This window comes from Apiospora marii, assembly GCF_038362585.1.
Source record: "Apiospora marii strain CBS 49790 chromosome Unknown utg000004l_segment0_segment1, whole genome shotgun sequence".
In the NCBI taxonomy this organism is placed as follows: Eukaryota; Fungi; Ascomycota; class Sordariomycetes; order Amphisphaeriales; family Apiosporaceae; genus Apiospora; species Apiospora marii.
The window spans coordinates 2,394,356-2,410,878 of record NW_027117376.1 but is presented as its reverse complement, the minus strand read 5'-3'; the positions used below and the strand labels follow the sequence as shown (position 1 = coordinate 2,410,878).

At 53.9% G+C, this 16,523-nt stretch overlaps 6 protein-coding genes across 6 annotated transcripts; 4 read left to right on the top strand and 2 right to left on the bottom strand.

Moving 5' to 3' along the window:
• Window positions 1-214: 214 nt before the first annotated feature.
• On the bottom strand, window positions 215-1,093 carry PG985_007720 (uncharacterized protein; the record flags this gene model as incomplete). Its single annotated transcript, XM_066827488.1, has 3 exons — window positions 215-409; window positions 487-858; window positions 926-1,093. The coding sequence occupies 3 exons, from the start codon at window positions 1,091-1,093 to the stop codon at window positions 215-217; spliced, it is 735 nt and encodes a 244-aa protein (XP_066685163.1).
• A 504-nt stretch (window positions 1,094-1,597) lies between these two features.
• On the bottom strand, window positions 1,598-3,788 carry PG985_007719 (uncharacterized protein; the record flags this gene model as incomplete). The annotated part of the gene is made up of 4 exons (XM_066827487.1): window positions 1,598-1,734; window positions 1,821-2,545; window positions 2,983-3,104; window positions 3,168-3,788. The coding sequence occupies 4 exons, from the start codon at window positions 3,786-3,788 to the stop codon at window positions 1,598-1,600; spliced, it is 1,605 nt and encodes a 534-aa protein (XP_066685162.1).
• A 1,835-nt stretch (window positions 3,789-5,623) lies between these two features.
• PG985_007718 (uncharacterized protein) lies at window positions 5,624-7,270 on the top strand (the record flags this gene model as incomplete). Its single annotated transcript, XM_066827486.1, has 2 exons — window positions 5,624-6,600; window positions 6,661-7,270. 2 exons carry the CDS (start codon window positions 5,624-5,626, stop codon window positions 7,268-7,270), a joined length of 1,587 nt encoding a protein of 528 aa, XP_066685161.1.
• Window positions 7,271-7,884: 614 nt separating this feature from the next.
• On the top strand, window positions 7,885-8,715 carry PG985_007717 (acyl-CoA N-acyltransferase; the record flags this gene model as incomplete). Its single annotated transcript, XM_066827485.1, has 2 exons — window positions 7,885-8,395; window positions 8,480-8,715. 2 exons carry the CDS (start codon window positions 7,885-7,887, stop codon window positions 8,713-8,715), a joined length of 747 nt encoding a protein of 248 aa, XP_066685160.1.
• A 387-nt stretch (window positions 8,716-9,102) lies between these two features.
• PG985_007716 (uncharacterized protein) lies at window positions 9,103-11,334 on the top strand (the record flags this gene model as incomplete). Its single annotated transcript, XM_066827484.1, has 4 exons — window positions 9,103-9,292; window positions 9,363-9,682; window positions 9,780-11,240; window positions 11,293-11,334. The coding sequence occupies 4 exons, from the start codon at window positions 9,103-9,105 to the stop codon at window positions 11,332-11,334; spliced, it is 2,013 nt and encodes a 670-aa protein (XP_066685159.1).
• A 2,307-nt stretch (window positions 11,335-13,641) lies between these two features.
• PG985_007715 (Regulator of nonsense transcripts 1-like protein) lies at window positions 13,642-16,336 on the top strand (the record flags this gene model as incomplete). Its single annotated transcript, XM_066827483.1, has 2 exons — window positions 13,642-14,678; window positions 14,740-16,336. 2 exons carry the CDS (start codon window positions 13,642-13,644, stop codon window positions 16,334-16,336), a joined length of 2,634 nt encoding a protein of 877 aa, XP_066685158.1.
• Between the last annotated feature and the right edge of the window lie 187 nt (window positions 16,337-16,523).

The following is a 16,523-nucleotide window of genomic DNA, read 5'->3' as shown; positions in this document are numbered from 1 at the left end:
GAGAGGCATCTTGGGTGTGGTCACGAGGTGTAGTATTGATGTGATTCGCAATACTCTGCTTAATAGATATTGGCATCTTGATGCATAGCTAAAACTCATGTACGCAACAACTGTTGGTTAAGTAACCAGACCCTGAGTGATCTAGCAGCCACATTTCACTCTTTTGGCATCAAGCTCAAGAGCCTCCCCACACTGGCGCGGTCGCTGGACCATCCTACGGAACAGGAAAGCGGTTGGGATCCCTTTCGAACACAGGTCCATCAATACTGAAAGGAGTGCCGCTGCCGAGCTCTGCCTCTCTCTTCTTCGTCATCCTGTTGGCGAATACTACCATCACAAGATCCCAGTCGCGGTTAGAAAAAGGGCCGTCCTTGTAAAAATGGAGTCGAAGCAGTGCCTTGAACGTCTTCTTTGCTCATAGGTGCGTAAGCCTTCAAAATCATCATGGTTTTGGTGAGATTAGCAGCCAGCTCTCTTGCCACATACCTCTAATTCCAGCAGGTCCCCCCAGAACTCCTCGAATTCATAGTGCCGGCCTCTGGTATCGAAGAGGATGTACTCGACACAGTCGGACCCGAGCTTCGGCAAACGGTAACCGAACTGAGCCCTCGCGTGTAGGATCTTCAGTCGAGGGAAGTCCACTGCCGCCAGTAGCTGCTCCTCGGTCTCCCCGCGCGTCGTTCTTCTGATTTCTTCGGCGCGAAGACGAACCCTGGCACCCGTGAAAACCAAAGTGCCGCTTTCAATATATTGCGCGTACATGCTACGGCGCTCCGAATCAATGTTCCAGAACAGGGCGGTGAGGCAAGGGTCGGTGCGGACTTGGGTTGGGTGGCGCCACAGAACCGGGATGATACTCTGGAACCACAAACGATTTGAGGCAGGCGAGGGGCGCGAGGGCAGCTCGTCTCTGCTCCAAACGGACGCCTGGGATGTCCGCGTACTTGGTACGATCGAAAATACCCCCATCGCCATGGTTTGGTTTCATGACTTGGAGGTTTTCGTAGATGAAGTCGACTATCAGCGCGACAAGTTCCGGAATGCCGAACACCTCCTGTGCAGCGCTTGTGGAAGTGGAAGTGGAACTCGACATCGTGGAATATTCAGCTAAGTGAATTCCGTTTGGGAGACTGTGAAGAAAGTCGGTAAAGGGGTCAGTGAGAGGAAGCCACATAGAATTTATACGGATTTCCTGCTGTCATTCTTGACTGGTAACCTAAAAGCCTCATCCAAGGTTAGGCAACAGACCTATTTCTCAGGCATCAGTTATACAGCGCATACAGGCAGCAACATACCGTGACAACGCCTGTTTTATTGCATTGTAGATCTCATCATTGATCATCAGGCCAGAAACCGTGTTTCTATCATGTTCTTACATGTACTAAGGCGAAAATTGACATGAGTGGGATGTATTGAGGTGTTTTCATTTGTTGTCTGTCATCCAGTGACACTATAGATACTCCCAGAACCTTCATGTGACGGTATTTCTTTGCTGATAGGCACGCATGCAGTGGCTCAAGATCTCTTCGCCGGCGGTACCCCGAAATGTGAATACGGTATACCCATATAAGTTGAACCTATGTCCCTGGTATCGATATCAAAGGGAATCTGATTTCCCGTCTCCGATGCCCTTTGTGCTCTCACACGTCTGCGAAGCTTCGAAAACACCACACGACATGCCGGGAGTAGCACCTTCGGGTGAAGACTCTGAAGTTGCGGAAATATTACCTGCGTCTTCGATACACACCAAGTCAGTACTCGAGAACTACCACCTCCCTCATTCAGTGTTGTATTATTTTCAGGAGTGATGCATTCCGTACTTACCGGGAGCTGATCCAGAACCACTCTAGACCTCACTAGATCGGCGCCCATTCCGCGGAGGGTTGTTTTATGCCGGTCGAGAAAGATTGCTTCAACACAGTTTCGCCCAAGCTGGGGAATGCTGTCGCCATGATCCATTCCGCGTAGGACTAGCCACCTCAACCGGGGAAAATCGAGTTCGGGTAGCACGTTCTCGGGGACAATGTGGGGACACGGTCCGGAGATCTGTCCGATCGCCGCCCGATGGGCACAGTAGCACGGATCCGGGGTTCCTTTGAACACTTTAATGGCGCCGCGCTGAACATATTGCGCGTACAGACCGCGACGCGCTGGAATAATTGCACGGAACAGTGTGTTGAGGCAGGGATCGCGCCATGTCACGCACGTGTGTCGCCACAGGCGCGGGATGGTGACGGCGAACCACATGTGGTTCAGACAGGCGAGGGGTCCCAGGGCGCGCCGCTTGAGCTGCATCGCGTCGACCGACGATTGGTCAATCAAGTCGAGGAAGCGTGACGGGTCGCCGTTCAGGCCGTTGCGGGCGTACACGTCTTGGTCGATCGCGTCCAATATCAGCGCGGCGATCTCGGGCAGGCGCAAAGCGCGCTGCGCGGCGCTTTCTGGGGGCGAAGTCGTCGACATCGGAAGAGCATGGGAATAAGTTTGAAGATGCTTGGAGGGAGAGTTGGGGCTCAGGATGTAGTAGATGGAAGAGATGCCATCTCTACTCAACATGGGTGCTGTTGCCTAAAATGCATGTTGGCCGCACAGGGCCAGTGGCGTAAAAAGAACGTAGGTGTTATCTCGTGGGAACGAATCAAGAAGCGCGATCCTAGTCATCTTCTCATAATTTGGGAACCTCATGTCACGTGCGTATAGTTAATCCAAATTGTGCAAAGGTTGCCTTTATACTATTACAGTTGAAAGAACAGCTTGCATCACATCAAATCCCGCAGGACGACAAGTAAATCCATATAGCAAACTGACAAAAGTATATTGAAATCGTGTGGTGTACTTCTGGTCTACTCTAGCTAGCCTGTAAACACGAAACAGTAAGATTCATTTCTCATCCACCCGACGCTTCTGACGCCGCGTATATCAACCTCGAACGGAACACTGTTGCCCGGCTCTGCCGCCCTATTCCTTCTGATTCTGACGTACCGCTCAAGCAGTGCATACGTGGTATCATCACCGGCGTATAGCGCGATAGGACGAAGCTTTTTGACATGCGGAAACACCGTGTCCATTGCCTTAGGGTTAAGATAGTCAGCACTTGGAGCAACCTTGTTTCATCCAAGTCTTGATTCCTTCTCAGTGTCTTGGTGCCTCATGTGAGGGGAACTTACTAGGATAAGATCCAGGCCGTTTGCGACGTCGAATACCGAGATACCCTCTATTCCCTCAATTGAACAAGTGTACGGTACGAGGAAGATCGCCTCAATACGGTTTTCTCCAAGCCGAGGCATGAAACGACCTGGGGCGTCTTGTACGACCAACCACTTCAACCGAGGAAACTCGATCCCGGATAGTATGTCCGTTGAACCCATCCTCGAATCGGTCTTGGACTGTTCGGCGTCGTTCTGTGAGCCATTCTGGCTAGGCTGTGGATCCTCGCATACCATTACGGTGCCGAGTTCGACATACTGGGCGTACATGTTGCGCCGCGCCGGGGCAATGCCTTGGAACAACGTGGGGAGACAGGGGTGGCAGATATGGCGCCACAAGCGCGGTATGACCAGCGCAAACCACATATGGTTGATACAGGCGATAGGTCCAAGGGCACGCCTCTTGTGCTGAAAAACCTCAAATTGGTTTCTGGAGCAATCAATGTCCTCGAACGTGTTGATGTGACACCCGTGACGAGCGCACACGTCTTGGTCAATTGCTTCCACCATCAATGAGACAATCTCGGGTAGGCGCAATGCCCGCTGCATTGCGCTGTTGGCCGTTGAAGCTGAGGCTGACATCGTCGGAAAGGCATCGAAATGGGGTACGGGGAGATGTGGGTGAGTACTAGGAGTCGGTGAGCAGAGGAAGGACTTGCACCTGCTCAGAACCTTTTTCTTTTGTGACACCTTGCTGCCTAGCCATGACCAGCGCGTAAACCGGACGCAAACGGTTTTGTTGCGGGCACGCGTCAACAGACGCGACCTTGGCCAGCTTCCTGCAGCTTGCCGATGGGACACGTCTTGCCCCTGTCAAGTGAGTATCGCGTACCGTGTAATGTCTTGGCCGTGTACTACCCGACGACAAGCAATTAGCCAAGTCGGCGGGTTGAATGGTCAACACTGATCGATTCGACGGCAATTCTTGCAGGACATTGATGAGGAGTTTCCTGCGTCCGAATACTTCAACGGTATCATGGGTGGAGTGGATGCCAGTAAGGCAGAAGAGTGTTGCCGCTCTGCATATCTACTAGTCACGTGGTCCTCTACATCCTCGATGATGCAAATGCTGCTGTTAGCATATCTGAGAAGTAAATGTCGTGTAACACCAGCACTCACCTCGCCCAATGATCCCCTGATCCTCATCTTGTTCTTGACGTAATCCCCAAGCTCGATGAAGACATCAGGAGGATTTCTCTTCTGTCCTCAACCCCTGATGGCAAAAAGGGGGGTTGAATCCGCCAGCCACAAGATCGATCTTAGGAAAAGTCGCCAGCATATGGCTCGTGTTCATCGTCACTTCCCGCCCCTCAATACTACTGGCGTTGCGACCCCGTGCTTAGCTGGCGCTTCGGGCCGACAGCAGCAATGACTCGGGTGGCATATTATTCTCCATGCAGGATATCCGAATGACAGGAAACGAGGAGGTCACATGCTGAATTGTGCACAGGGGGTTGGTTAAGGAGGCGTAGAACTCATTATTCGCCAGAGAAACTGCATACCACTGTCTCGAAAGACCCATATATTGAAACTGAGCTGTGTGGACTGCGAACGTAATACGCGGCGAACTAACTAAAGGGTGGCGATCGTTGCTGTGCATCGGAATCCGTGTCACTAAGATGGGCAACGTGCGGTGGCTGCCATGCTACCGGCAGTTGCAAGACTCGGCTTTAATCTCCATGCAGGTTTAGAGGAAGCTTCAAGGCGAGTTGGCGCTTCAGAGGTGCACTGCTTGGTGGTTGGCGTGGCGTCTCGTGAAGTCAAGATAGAGTGCGGCTAGTGAAACCGCCGTCCGAACCAAGAGACCCTCCCAATTTCGTAGCGTTTTGAAACAATTTGAGGGGCGCTGGATTAAGCGAGCCTCACTTCGTCTTTGGTCATCGTTTTCGTACTTCATTTAATCCGAGCTTCTTGGTCTGGACCCGCGCATTGCAGATACGGGGACGGCCGTCTCAAGTTCGAGACGCCGTTCCGGAACAGCCGAAGGAGAGGGTCTTCCCGAGATGCTTCCGAGCCATCCGCGTGGCGACGGAGCTTTTTCCAAATGGCAAAGAAGCATTCAGGGGACGCCTTTGTTCGGTTAGGGTTGCGAAAGAGTTGGGGCTAAACCAACACCGGCTCCCCTGGTCAGGTCGCATCGGAAGCCAATTGATTGCTTTAGGCTCAATTTGTTACAAAGCTGCAATGCCGGGCTCAAACGCCCCCCTCAGAACCGATGACTTCAACGAAACTAACCCCAGCCATTTTCGCGAGTGGTGTCGCACCACTACTGGCACCACCACCGACAAGTCCCCAATACTACCCTACCTCCCGCGGAACCCAGCACCGCGGGAAATTTACCTAAAAAGCCCTTTAGTCATGGCGGACCCTAGACTCTCACTGCCTCGCTTCTCGTGCCACCTCCCTCACTGGTCAAAATGAGAGACTACACGCTGCTCGATTGGTTCATTATAGGCGCCTACCTGGCTGCCGGGCTTTTACTCGCCTATTTGGCCCGCATCAACTATTTGCTCAAAGGGACCCCCGAGGAGGTCCGGAAACTCACGGATTCGACATGGCAGCCAGCACAGCTCAGGGTGGCCTATGAGAAAGTTCGCGCGCATCCTGCCGATTACACGGCCAACTTGCCACCAAAGCAAAACCGACGATATGTCGTGACTGGAGGTTCCGGTATGAGGCCTTTCTGCTGGCTACCCCCTTTCCGCCCAGTACCGGCCTTTTGTCTAACCCTCTACCTAGGTCTTGTCGGGGGCTTCATCGTCCTCCAGCTCTTGGCACGCGGCACCCCACCCCAGAGCATCCGCATCATCGACATCCGCAAGACGGAGCGGAGCGACATGCAGACGGGGCCGGCCGCCCGAGTGGGGTTCGTGCAGACCGACATCACGTCCAGGGCGTCGGTGGAGGTCGCCTTCGGCCGGGAATGGCACCCCTCCGTGGCCAAGCTGCCGCTGACCGTCTTCCACACGGCCGCCGTCATCATCCCGTCGGACCGGTCCAAGTACATCTACGACTTCCCCGAGCGCGTCAACGTGACGGGCACGCGAAACGTCATGGAGGCCGCCGAGGCGGCGGGCGCGGATATCTTCAGCGTCACGTCGTCGGCGTCCATCGCGATCCGGCCGATCGAGCCGTTCGTGTCGCCGTGGCGCTTTGGGGCTTGGCCTCGGTACTTCTGGCAGGTATTGGATTGCCGTGATTTTTGGAAGCCCCTTCGCCCCCACGAGGAGTTCTTCGGTAACTACCCGGCCTCCAAGGCCGTGGCGGAGCGGGCGGTTTGCGCGGCCAACAAGAATGGGTTCCGAACCGGCTGCATACGGCCTGCCAATGGCATCTACGGCAGCCCGTCCGACAACATCTTGGGAGACCCTCTAGCCAGGGCCGTCATGCCGACGTAAGCTTACAACTCATGTCCCCAGTGCAATATACATAACTGACTTGAAAATGATGCTAGATGGGCCACTCACATTGTGCAGAGTTTTGTGCACGGTGCTAATGTCGCCGTCGCCCATCTGCACCACGAGGCCGCCCTTTTGCAACCAGACTGCCCCCAAGCTGGGAGGCCTTTCGTTGTCACCGATCCCAATCCCCCGATTGCCTATGATCACATGTACACGGCTATCCGGACCCTCTCAATCCATCCCTTCATGGTCCTCTCACTGCCACCAGTTGTCATGCTGCTTATGGCCCACGCTATTGAGTGGTGGTCGATCCTGCCTTACCGATTCCCCAGTTTCAAATCCGTCATTCCTGCGGTCCGTGGCGACGCCCGCTACCTGAAGCCGGGCCTGTTTTCCATCTGCACCCACCTAGTCGCGACCAACGAGGAGTCCGCGCGGCCCCTGAGCGAGGGGGGGTTGGGGTACAAGGGCGTGACGACGACAATGGAGGGCATGGTGCGGCAGATCCTCGAGTGGAACACGGAGCATGCGGGCGCCAACGGCCAGGGCTACATCGCCAGGAAGGCCTATACGACCTCGGTGTCGCTGGCCGACCACATCCAGAAGCTGGGGACGCTGAGCAGTACCATCACGACCTCGGGGCGGTACACCTCGGAGGAGTAGGACCGGGGAGACGGGAGATGTAAGAGGATTGAAGTTCCACGTGCATTAAGGACTGGAGTTTTGACGCGAAACGACTTAATGATAATCGATATTTGGTTTTATTCTAATACTACTGTAGTAATGATTCTTAGCGGCTGGTTTTAAGCCGAGCACCGAGAGCCGCTGATCCCGTCTTCAGGATGCAGAACGCGCTACAACTATGACGGGTTAGGGGCTGCCACTAACCTGGTTCACCCCCACCCTCTTGTGAAGTGACGAGTCTAGTCGAGCTTTGGCAATGGTGCGGTTGGACGCGACAACCTGAACTCGCAATGCGTCTACCGTGTGCCACTGCAAGTAAGCTGACGCGGAGAGCCTGGGGTATTGCGCGACACTGGATTAGGTGTTTTTCTTCCTTGCGTACGAAGCGGGGTGGCAATGCCAGCTCAGGTCTTGCGCGGCTTGAGCTCCGACCTTTTGCTCCGAGATGGGGATCGGAACCCCCCGATTGAACAGGCAACAACATGGCTTGAGCCGAGTATTTAGTCCCGCTTACACCCTCAAACCCCATGCCGCCCATGTCTTCCAGCCACCTAAAACTAGTTTCGTGACTACTCTCTGTATCGCTATCAAACATGGCCGACGCAACAACCACCAAGACAGGGAGCCCTGCCGCCCAGGACACCAACAAGGTCGGCGGCCCCCGAGAAAGGATCCCCTGGAGGATCGAAACCCCGACCCCGGCCGACGTGCCCGCCATCGTCGACGTGCAGTGGAACGCCTGGGTCTCGGAGCGCATGCAGCGCCTGTTCCCGCACACCGAGTCGGGCCGCCGCTACTCGGAGCGGGACCACCTGCTGAACGTGACGGGGCAGCCGAAGCGGCCCACCGACAACAAGAACAAGAACAAGGATGCACTGCCTGAGCCGGAAACGATGGTGCGGGTCGTCCGCGACCCCGGCGATGGCAGGGCGGTGGCGTTCGCCGTCTGGCGCCACATGCGGCCCGGCGACGACTGGGGCTGGGAGGCGTGTTGGTCGGCCTTCGATGATATCCCCGACATCCACCTCGAGATCGTGGAGAGCATGTTTGGGCCGTCGCGGAGGATTGAGCGGTTGGTCATGGATGGGGGGCGGGAGCATTTGCGTAAGTAATCTGTGCCACTGCCATTCATCTCTCTACACGACATTCGTTACTATGACGTTCTACTCACTGACCTCTAACCCACAGTACTCGAAGCCCTGGCGACTCTGGACTCGCACCGCGGCCAGGGCATCGGCACCGCCCTCGTGGAGTGGGGAAACGCCTATGCCGACGCCCGCGGGCTGCCCTCGTTCCTGCTTGCCAGCCCCCAGGGCAAGACTGTGTACGAAAAGGTGGGCTTCGCCGAGAAGGACGTCTCGACCCTCACGGACGAGAAGCCGTTCTCCCTTCCCATGGTCCGGCCCGCGAAGCAAACTAGCTAGGTGGACACATCTCTAGAGACGTGTAAATCGGCTGTGGTCTAAGGCATGCCTCTGTTCTGGGTTCCGAAAATGGCAAGCGCAGCATCCCACTTTTAATCGCATAACAGCAAGACAACTAGGTAGATAACGATTGCTTGTATATTCAGCATATAGTCAAGCCCTTCTGGCATGCGCCCCTCGTATGGTTAATCGCTTCGCAGATGCCAAGGCGCCACATGGCATCCGTTCAGCGGCGGGATTGGTCTCGTCACTGCTTGGCGTAAGCATGCAATTCATAGAATGAAGAAGCTAGAGACTACATGATGCCGCCCACCTCAAGATACCTACCGATAAATGATTCAGACAATTTTCTATAACTGTTCATGAGCAACACAATACATCGCAATGATGATGCCTGTGTCCATCCGCCGCTTGTTGCTGCTCAGCAGTCTGCAGACCGTCGCGCAAGCCCTATTGCCAGGAGGAGTCACCAAGCGCCAAGCAACCCAGCTGCGCGACCAGTACGATTTCGTGATCCTGGGCGGCGGCACGGCTGGCCTCACCGTCGCGGACCGTCTCAGCGAGGCATTCCCCCGCAGTAAGCAACCATAAAAATATCGGCCTCCCCCGTGAGCCAAGCAAATAATTGACCAGATTATCATGGGCAGAAACGGTATTGGTCGTCGAGTATGGCGACATCGAGTATGGTCGCGGCTTCTTCGACCCGCCGCAGGTCGAACCCGTGCCGGGCTTCCCGGGCGCCAGCACCTGGATGTTCAACTCACTGCCGAGTCCGCACATGGCTAACAAGACGGCCAAAGTGGTCGTCGGGAAGGTCGTCGGGGGCAGCAGTTGCGTCAACGGGCAGTTCTTTGACCGCGGGTCGCGCCTTGACTTTGATGCGTGGGACGCGACGACGGGCATCGAGGAGTTTGATCTGAGCAAGTACAGTTGGAACTGGGAGGGACTCTTCCCATATTTCAGAAAGGTAAGAAATTGGTGTCGTTCATCGAAAGCGCCCTGATTGAGAAAAAACACACACGGGTTTATCCAGGACACGTTGCTAACGACAGGCATTTCTCCAGAGCGTGACTTTCACCGAACCGTCCGAGGATAACGTCAAAGCATTTGGCTACACTTGGGACGACAGCGTCTACGGGGGCACCACGCCCATACACTCCAGTTTCCCGCCGTTTCAGTGGGCGGACCACCCAATTCTCCGAGACGCAATGAGCGAAATGGGCATTCCCAATTTACAGGAATGCGCCGGTGGTGACAAAGCGGGCATCTGCTGGGTGCCCACTTCCCAACATCCGATAACAAGCCGACGATCTCACTCGGGGCTAGGCCACTATGCGGCCGTCAACGCCACCAGGGACAACTACGACCTGCTTGTGGGGCACCAGGCTGTGAGGGTCCTGTATCCGGATGGACAGCTCAAGAGTGGCCGCCCGCCCCTGGTGGAAGTCAGATCGATGTCGGATGGCCAGCTATTTAACGTGACGGCGAAACTAGAAGTCGTGATATCGGCCGGAGCCCTGCATACACCGACGATTTTGCATCGCAGTGGGTTCGGTCCTGCTGAGGTACTACAAGAAGCCGGTATTTCGACGGTGGTGGACCTCCCAGGCGTGGGCGCAAACTTACACGATCACTCAGCCTCCATCATCGAATGGAATTGTGAGTACATATTTACCAAGTCGATAGATGAGTTACGAGATACTGACACAAATAAACGACTTCAAGACACGAAACCCTTGGATATGTCACCGTTACCGCAGGACATGTATGATCCCGCGTTCATAGCCGACGCCACAGCTGGCTTTAACGAAACACCAGCAAGAGGCCCCTACACGCTGGCCATGAGGAACAGCGCAATCTACATACCCCTGGCCAACATGACAGCCGACTTCGAGTCTATCATCGCCACCATCGAGGAGCAGCTTGCAAAGACACCGTCGGAGAACACAGCCTCATACCTTCCCCCCGACGTCCGCACCTCACCGGCCATGATGGCAGGCTACCAGCACCAGCTCGCCCTCCACCTTGCGCTGTACTCGGACCCCTCGACCCCGAGCCTCGAAGTCCCCTTCGGCGGCGGCACCACCTCGCTCTCGACCGTCAACCTGCACCCCCTGTCCCGCGGCACCGTGCGCCTCAACGCCACCCACCCCCTCGAGCAGCCCGTGCTGGACTACCGCGCCGGCAGCAACCCGCTCGACCTCGCCGTCGGCGCGGCCCACCTGCGCTACCTGCGCCGCATCGTCGCCACGCCGACCCTGCGCGCGCTCGGGGCCGTCGAGGTCCGGCCCGGGTCCAATATAACGACGACTGGGCAGTTGATGGAGTATCTGAGGGACACGGTGCAGCTGTCGCTGCATCACCCGTGTTGCACGGCGGCGATGCTGCCGCACGAGCTGGGCGGGGTGGTCGGGAAGGACCTCAAGGTGCATGGGGCGGAGGGGCTGCGGGTGGTGGATATGAGTGTGGCGGTGATGCTGCCGTCTTCGCATACGAGTTCTTTGGCTTATGCGCTTGGAGAGAAGGTAAGCCAGACCTGCCACCTAATACCATCTTTCCATACTAACCGAGACATAGGCTGCGGATATCATCGTTCAACAGTGGGCGAAGTCGGAGTAGCGAGTGGTGAAAAGTAGTGCAATAACCGCTTCTTACGCTGGGAAGCAGTTTAGGATCTGTCATACATTCTTTCGTTTCATATCCCACCGCAGATATCAAACGAAACCCTGGCATCCTCTTTACACGCGAAGATCAAATTCCGTACTTTCGTAATCGCCTTTGCTACTGCTCTCGTGGCATCCAACAAAGTTGCCAAAAGACAAACCAACAAAGCTACAGGAAGCCTTGCTAGGTACATGTCCAGACGTGTTAGCTCTGAAGATCGCTCAAATAGCCCGCCAAGTGGTACAGATCGTGCATGTACCCCTCCCGTAGAAGACCAATCATGCCATCAATGGAAACTGGTAAGAAATCACTTGCTCTCGCGCTGGGGTTAAACACCAATACCACCGATGTTGAGGTTTTTATTCATCTTTCTTCTTCTTACCATTTCCCCAGTAACAGAACCAAAGAGCAAAATGCAACCATAAGATATCAAGGCTGGCAGGGCGAGGAACGGGCATCACGAGGCTTTGTGAGAAGCTGCTCCCACCCTAGCTGGCGGAGTTCGCATCAAATTCACGCAATTACTAACGACATTAAAGAGCGTGGGATTGGGCTCGATTGCTTTCGGGTGTAATATTCTAAATACTTGTTTTAGGGGTGTCATTTGCACTCATATGTCATTCCCGCAGTGGCTCACGGGAAATGTTGCCCTTCGTACGAGAATGATCAGATTAGACGCCAGGCCACCTAAGACACCGTACGTTCGTGAATAATATCACCATTTGTTTATCGAAGCGCGCTCAGGAGGGGACGGTATGCCCCATATGTGAACTGATACATCGGGAGCTTCACCCACGCCATCACCATCCCAATACTCGCTGTCTGGTACAATACAAGGTGTGGGTGTATTCTACATTAACTGTCGATGCCAAAGATTCTTCTCTATATTCAATGCTGGCAAGTGAGAACCGGTGGGGTAGGTATTCGCTTATACTACCCGAGCCTTTGCCTGCTTTGCCTCCGAAGAATCAGTTGATGATGGGTCCCGTAATGACCCCAGGCGATGTAGCTGAGAGAGGATTGCCATTTAGTAACTAGGTCACTTGCGAATATTGAACTCTCCTCACTTCCCGTTCACTGAAATGGTGGTGGTCTGGAGCGAGTGGTACCCCAAAGCTGGGGTTGTTTACGAGAAACACAACAGGCTCCCCAGTGGCCCACGAAGAGGGCAATACCAGCACCATTGAGCCAGAAGTGCATAGGTTCTTTCCCAAGTCAAACACACGAATGAGGTGGGATGTTTTGACATTACTAAAACTTCACACTTCTGTCATTGGCCTGCTGATATCAACTCGACACGGAGGCAAACCTGCACAATCCCACATGAATTGAAACCAAAACAAACCCCGTTACAGCTATCAGCCCACGGAACAAGTGCACACTTTTCTGGGCAGCTGGGACTGGTAGGTTTTGCAGTCTTATAGAGCTCATGTGGCCAGTTTTGCTGCAGCTCCATAATCCTCACTTCAACTTCACAATCATTTCACCACCCAACCTGGAGCGCGGTTGCCTGGGCACCTTCCAACTTTGGCACTCCCGCTTTTTTGTCCACTTTACATCCCAAGCACTTCTCTTCCCAACCTTTAAATTTCTTTTTTTGTACTTGTTCGTTCCACTTGCGTCCCTCAACCAACACACACCTCAGTCAATCCTTCGGGTTCCTTGAGCAACCAACTCCTCCCACTGGGTTTTCTCATCCACTCTTCTCTTGGGCCTGCTTTACAAGGAACACAGGTTTGAGTTCTTGAACTTCTTTCCTCTCTACGGAGAAACTTCTGTTCAATATCTTGCATCCTTGGACAGACTTCGTTCTCTTGTACACCCACACACGCAACTTGAAAATCAGTCACTTCAACACTTCCCTTCCGCAGTATCTTTTGGCACAAAGTTCTTGCAGCAAGAACAATACCGCAAATCAGGTTTACAGTTCCTTGAAAGCTTTCCAAGTCATAAATTCTTGGACTTCTGTCAAGGTTGTTCTGTTTGTTAACATCAGGTGAGTTTGTCTGGTTTGTACTTTCCCTCACGACATGCCCAATACCCATTTTCCACCATTTCTTTTCTTCTGCTTGATACACCATCAATTCATCATTGTTTGCTAATACAGCCGTGCTGCAGGCAACCTCTCGCGCTCTCGACCTCATTCAGAACTTCTCCAGATGCATCATCGTTTTGTTGCCAGCGATCAAGATCACTAGGCACGCCTTTTGGAGTCATTGCAGGATATTGTTGTAACATCGTTTCGCATATTCTGATCTAACCATGGGGCTGTGGGAGGAATTTGAGGAAGGGGACTACCGTTCCGTGTTCCAATCCTTCAACATGCGCAGTTGGGGCAAGGACGATGACTTTGTGTTCCCGCTTCGCCAAGTCATTCCGCAGAAAGAAAGCTACTTCGATCCTGGCAAGCGCCCTGCCAAGAACTCATTCCACTCTGTGGATGAGTACTGCGCAACAATTGGCCTGGGTGCCAAGGTGGTTCAAACTTTGTCCGAGCAGGAAGAGGGCTTCGAGTTTGCAAGCGACCTGCGAATCTTGAAGCAGGAAGATGGCGGACTTCTGGCCATTGTGGAGATCCCCGAGAAGACTCGAAAGGAGATTTTGAAGTGTCGCTCGGATCCTTTGTCACCTGGTGCTCGGGGATTTGTATACCTTCAGTACTCTACAAACGGTGCCACCGCTCAATCGGAGCCTACCGATTTCGGTGTTCGGTTGTTGATGGAGTTCATCGAACCGTTTCCTTCATCGCCTCCTGGATTCTTGGCGGTGAAACTGAAGGCTCGTCAGAAGCGACCCCGAAGAAGTCCCTACGACCAGAGTTTGGGCAGGGATGAGAAGAAGCCTGATCTCGAAACTGAACCTAACTTGATCGGGATTTCTCCAGATTGGCTGAAGAACAGTTTGGAGGACACAAACTCCATGTCGTTCGTTCTTAAGACAATTCCACATGTCGCCGTGCCATACAATTTGTCCGGCGGAGAGTCTATGGAATACATCTTGAGGCAGTCGGGTACACCTGGGTATGTGGACACAGTCATTCGACACAGCGAGTTTTGCTACGTGTTTGAGGCTTGGCAATACATCTATACAAAGCTCGAACAGGAACGCTTGAAATTCCTGTCAAATCCCACTCCGCACGCAGAACGAATCGACATCTACGCTGGGCTTGCTGATAAACAAATTATTGAGTCGGATCACTTGCAGCTGAATCCCAGTCAGAAGAAGGCTCTGGATCTCGGACGATCTGCCCCTGCTGGCTATGTCATTGCCAATGGTGGTCCGGGAACCGGCAAAACCCAGTAAGCATTTCTCTTTACATGATTCGTTAATTTACATACTAACTTATCCTTTTTCTAATAGTTTCATCATACAAGCCGTCAAGCCTTTCTTCCTGGACGCCAAGCCGCACCGACTTCTGCTCACCTCAGCAGGAAACCGCGGAGTCGACAGCATTGCCCAGCAACTGAATGATTGGCTCAATTGCTTGGATCCAGTCGTTCGTGGCGACTCCTACATTGTCCGCTTACATAGCATTAAGACCGAAGCCAATATCTTCCTTCGCGAGGCTGAGGTCGCTAAGCGGAAGGTATTTGCTGCGAAGGCAAGAAAAGCGGCTGAGGATTCACAGCAGCCACCCAATACCACGATGCAGAACAGATCCATTGTAGATCACTATGAGACCTACGGTGGCGGCAAATTAAACGAGATCGGCGACGAGCGGGTGCAAAACCTGTCTTTGGCTGTCTGCACAAAGATGAAGGCGAACTTGTCGAAGAACTCAGGGCTTCAACAAGACTACGACGACTACGCTGCAGGCAAGATCACTGAGCCTGATGCTCTCAAGGCATTCCACAGGAAGGTGCGGGAGTACCTGATTCACACTCTCAGACATGCAACCGCTGTCTGCGCCACAGTCTCCGGTGTCGGCGATGACGCAGTTAGAGCGAGTTTCGGGGTCGGTGATTATGCTGTCAAGATGGGCTACCCCAAGTGCGATCTCGTTGTCGTTGATGAGGCCGCCCGTGTATCAGAGTACCAGTGGTGGCCCCTCATTGCGTTCTATGATGATGGCCGCAAACCCATTGGCAAAATCATGGTGGGCGATATCAAGCAGATGGGCCCGTCTTCCCGCCAGGACGCGGAGGGAAGTCCCCTCGTCGCCCAAATGGAGCTTTCGCTACAAGAGCGGTTTCATAACCGAGGCATTCCGTATGAGTCCTTCGACATCCAGTACCGGGCTGATCCCGAGATCGCAACGATTTACAACAACGTATGTTACGATGGTAAACTGACTTCTGATGAGCGAACTCGCGTCGATGCAAGGCCGCTGGCCCAGGCCCTTGTCAAGTACAACGAGATCGCCTATGGCAAGAAGCACTCAGTCGTCTTCCTGGATGTAGCTGGGGCCAAAGAGAGAAAAGAGTACATTAAAATCAACCAAAACGTTCACCAAGGCAGGCCTGTGGCACCTCATGAAAGATCCCGCAAGGCCCCGACCGTGAAGGAAATTCCGAAGTTCTGTGATCAGTACATCTTCACCATCAGCAGACTTCTCGAAGGTCTCATCAGCGCTGGCTTCGTTGGTGGCCGACACGCCGCAAGCGTTGCGGTGCTCACGACATACAAGCTCGAGTACAAGAGACTCAGACACATGAAGACCAAGCTGGCGAACGCCTATCCCCATGCAGCAAACATCGTCATAGAGACTGTTGACAAGGTGCAGGGCAGAGAGTACGACATAGTCATCGTTGACCCTGCCACCGTCGACAATGCGACCAGGTTTCTCACCTTCAAGCGCCTGAACGTCATGTTCTCACGTGCCCGGTGCGGTCTGTACGTAGTCGGCTGCGCACGCGAGTGGGAGATTCTGTCACGCAACCCGCTTGGATCCTTTGCTCGGGAGCTTCCCCTCCTACAAGGTGCGGTACCCGACCGCCAATGGAGAAGATTGCCCTGATCGCAATGAGTTCTACGATCCCGATGAGTTTGAGAAGGTCTTCCAGCGCCGCCAGAGAAAGTGATTTCTGGGTAGGAACTGAGAATTGCAGACCAGAATCATCTTGGTACTTGGCTTTTTCAGAGGCTTGGGAGACATGCAAGAACGTGGATGACATTGTAGAGTAGTTAGTTTCTTCCTTGCAGCT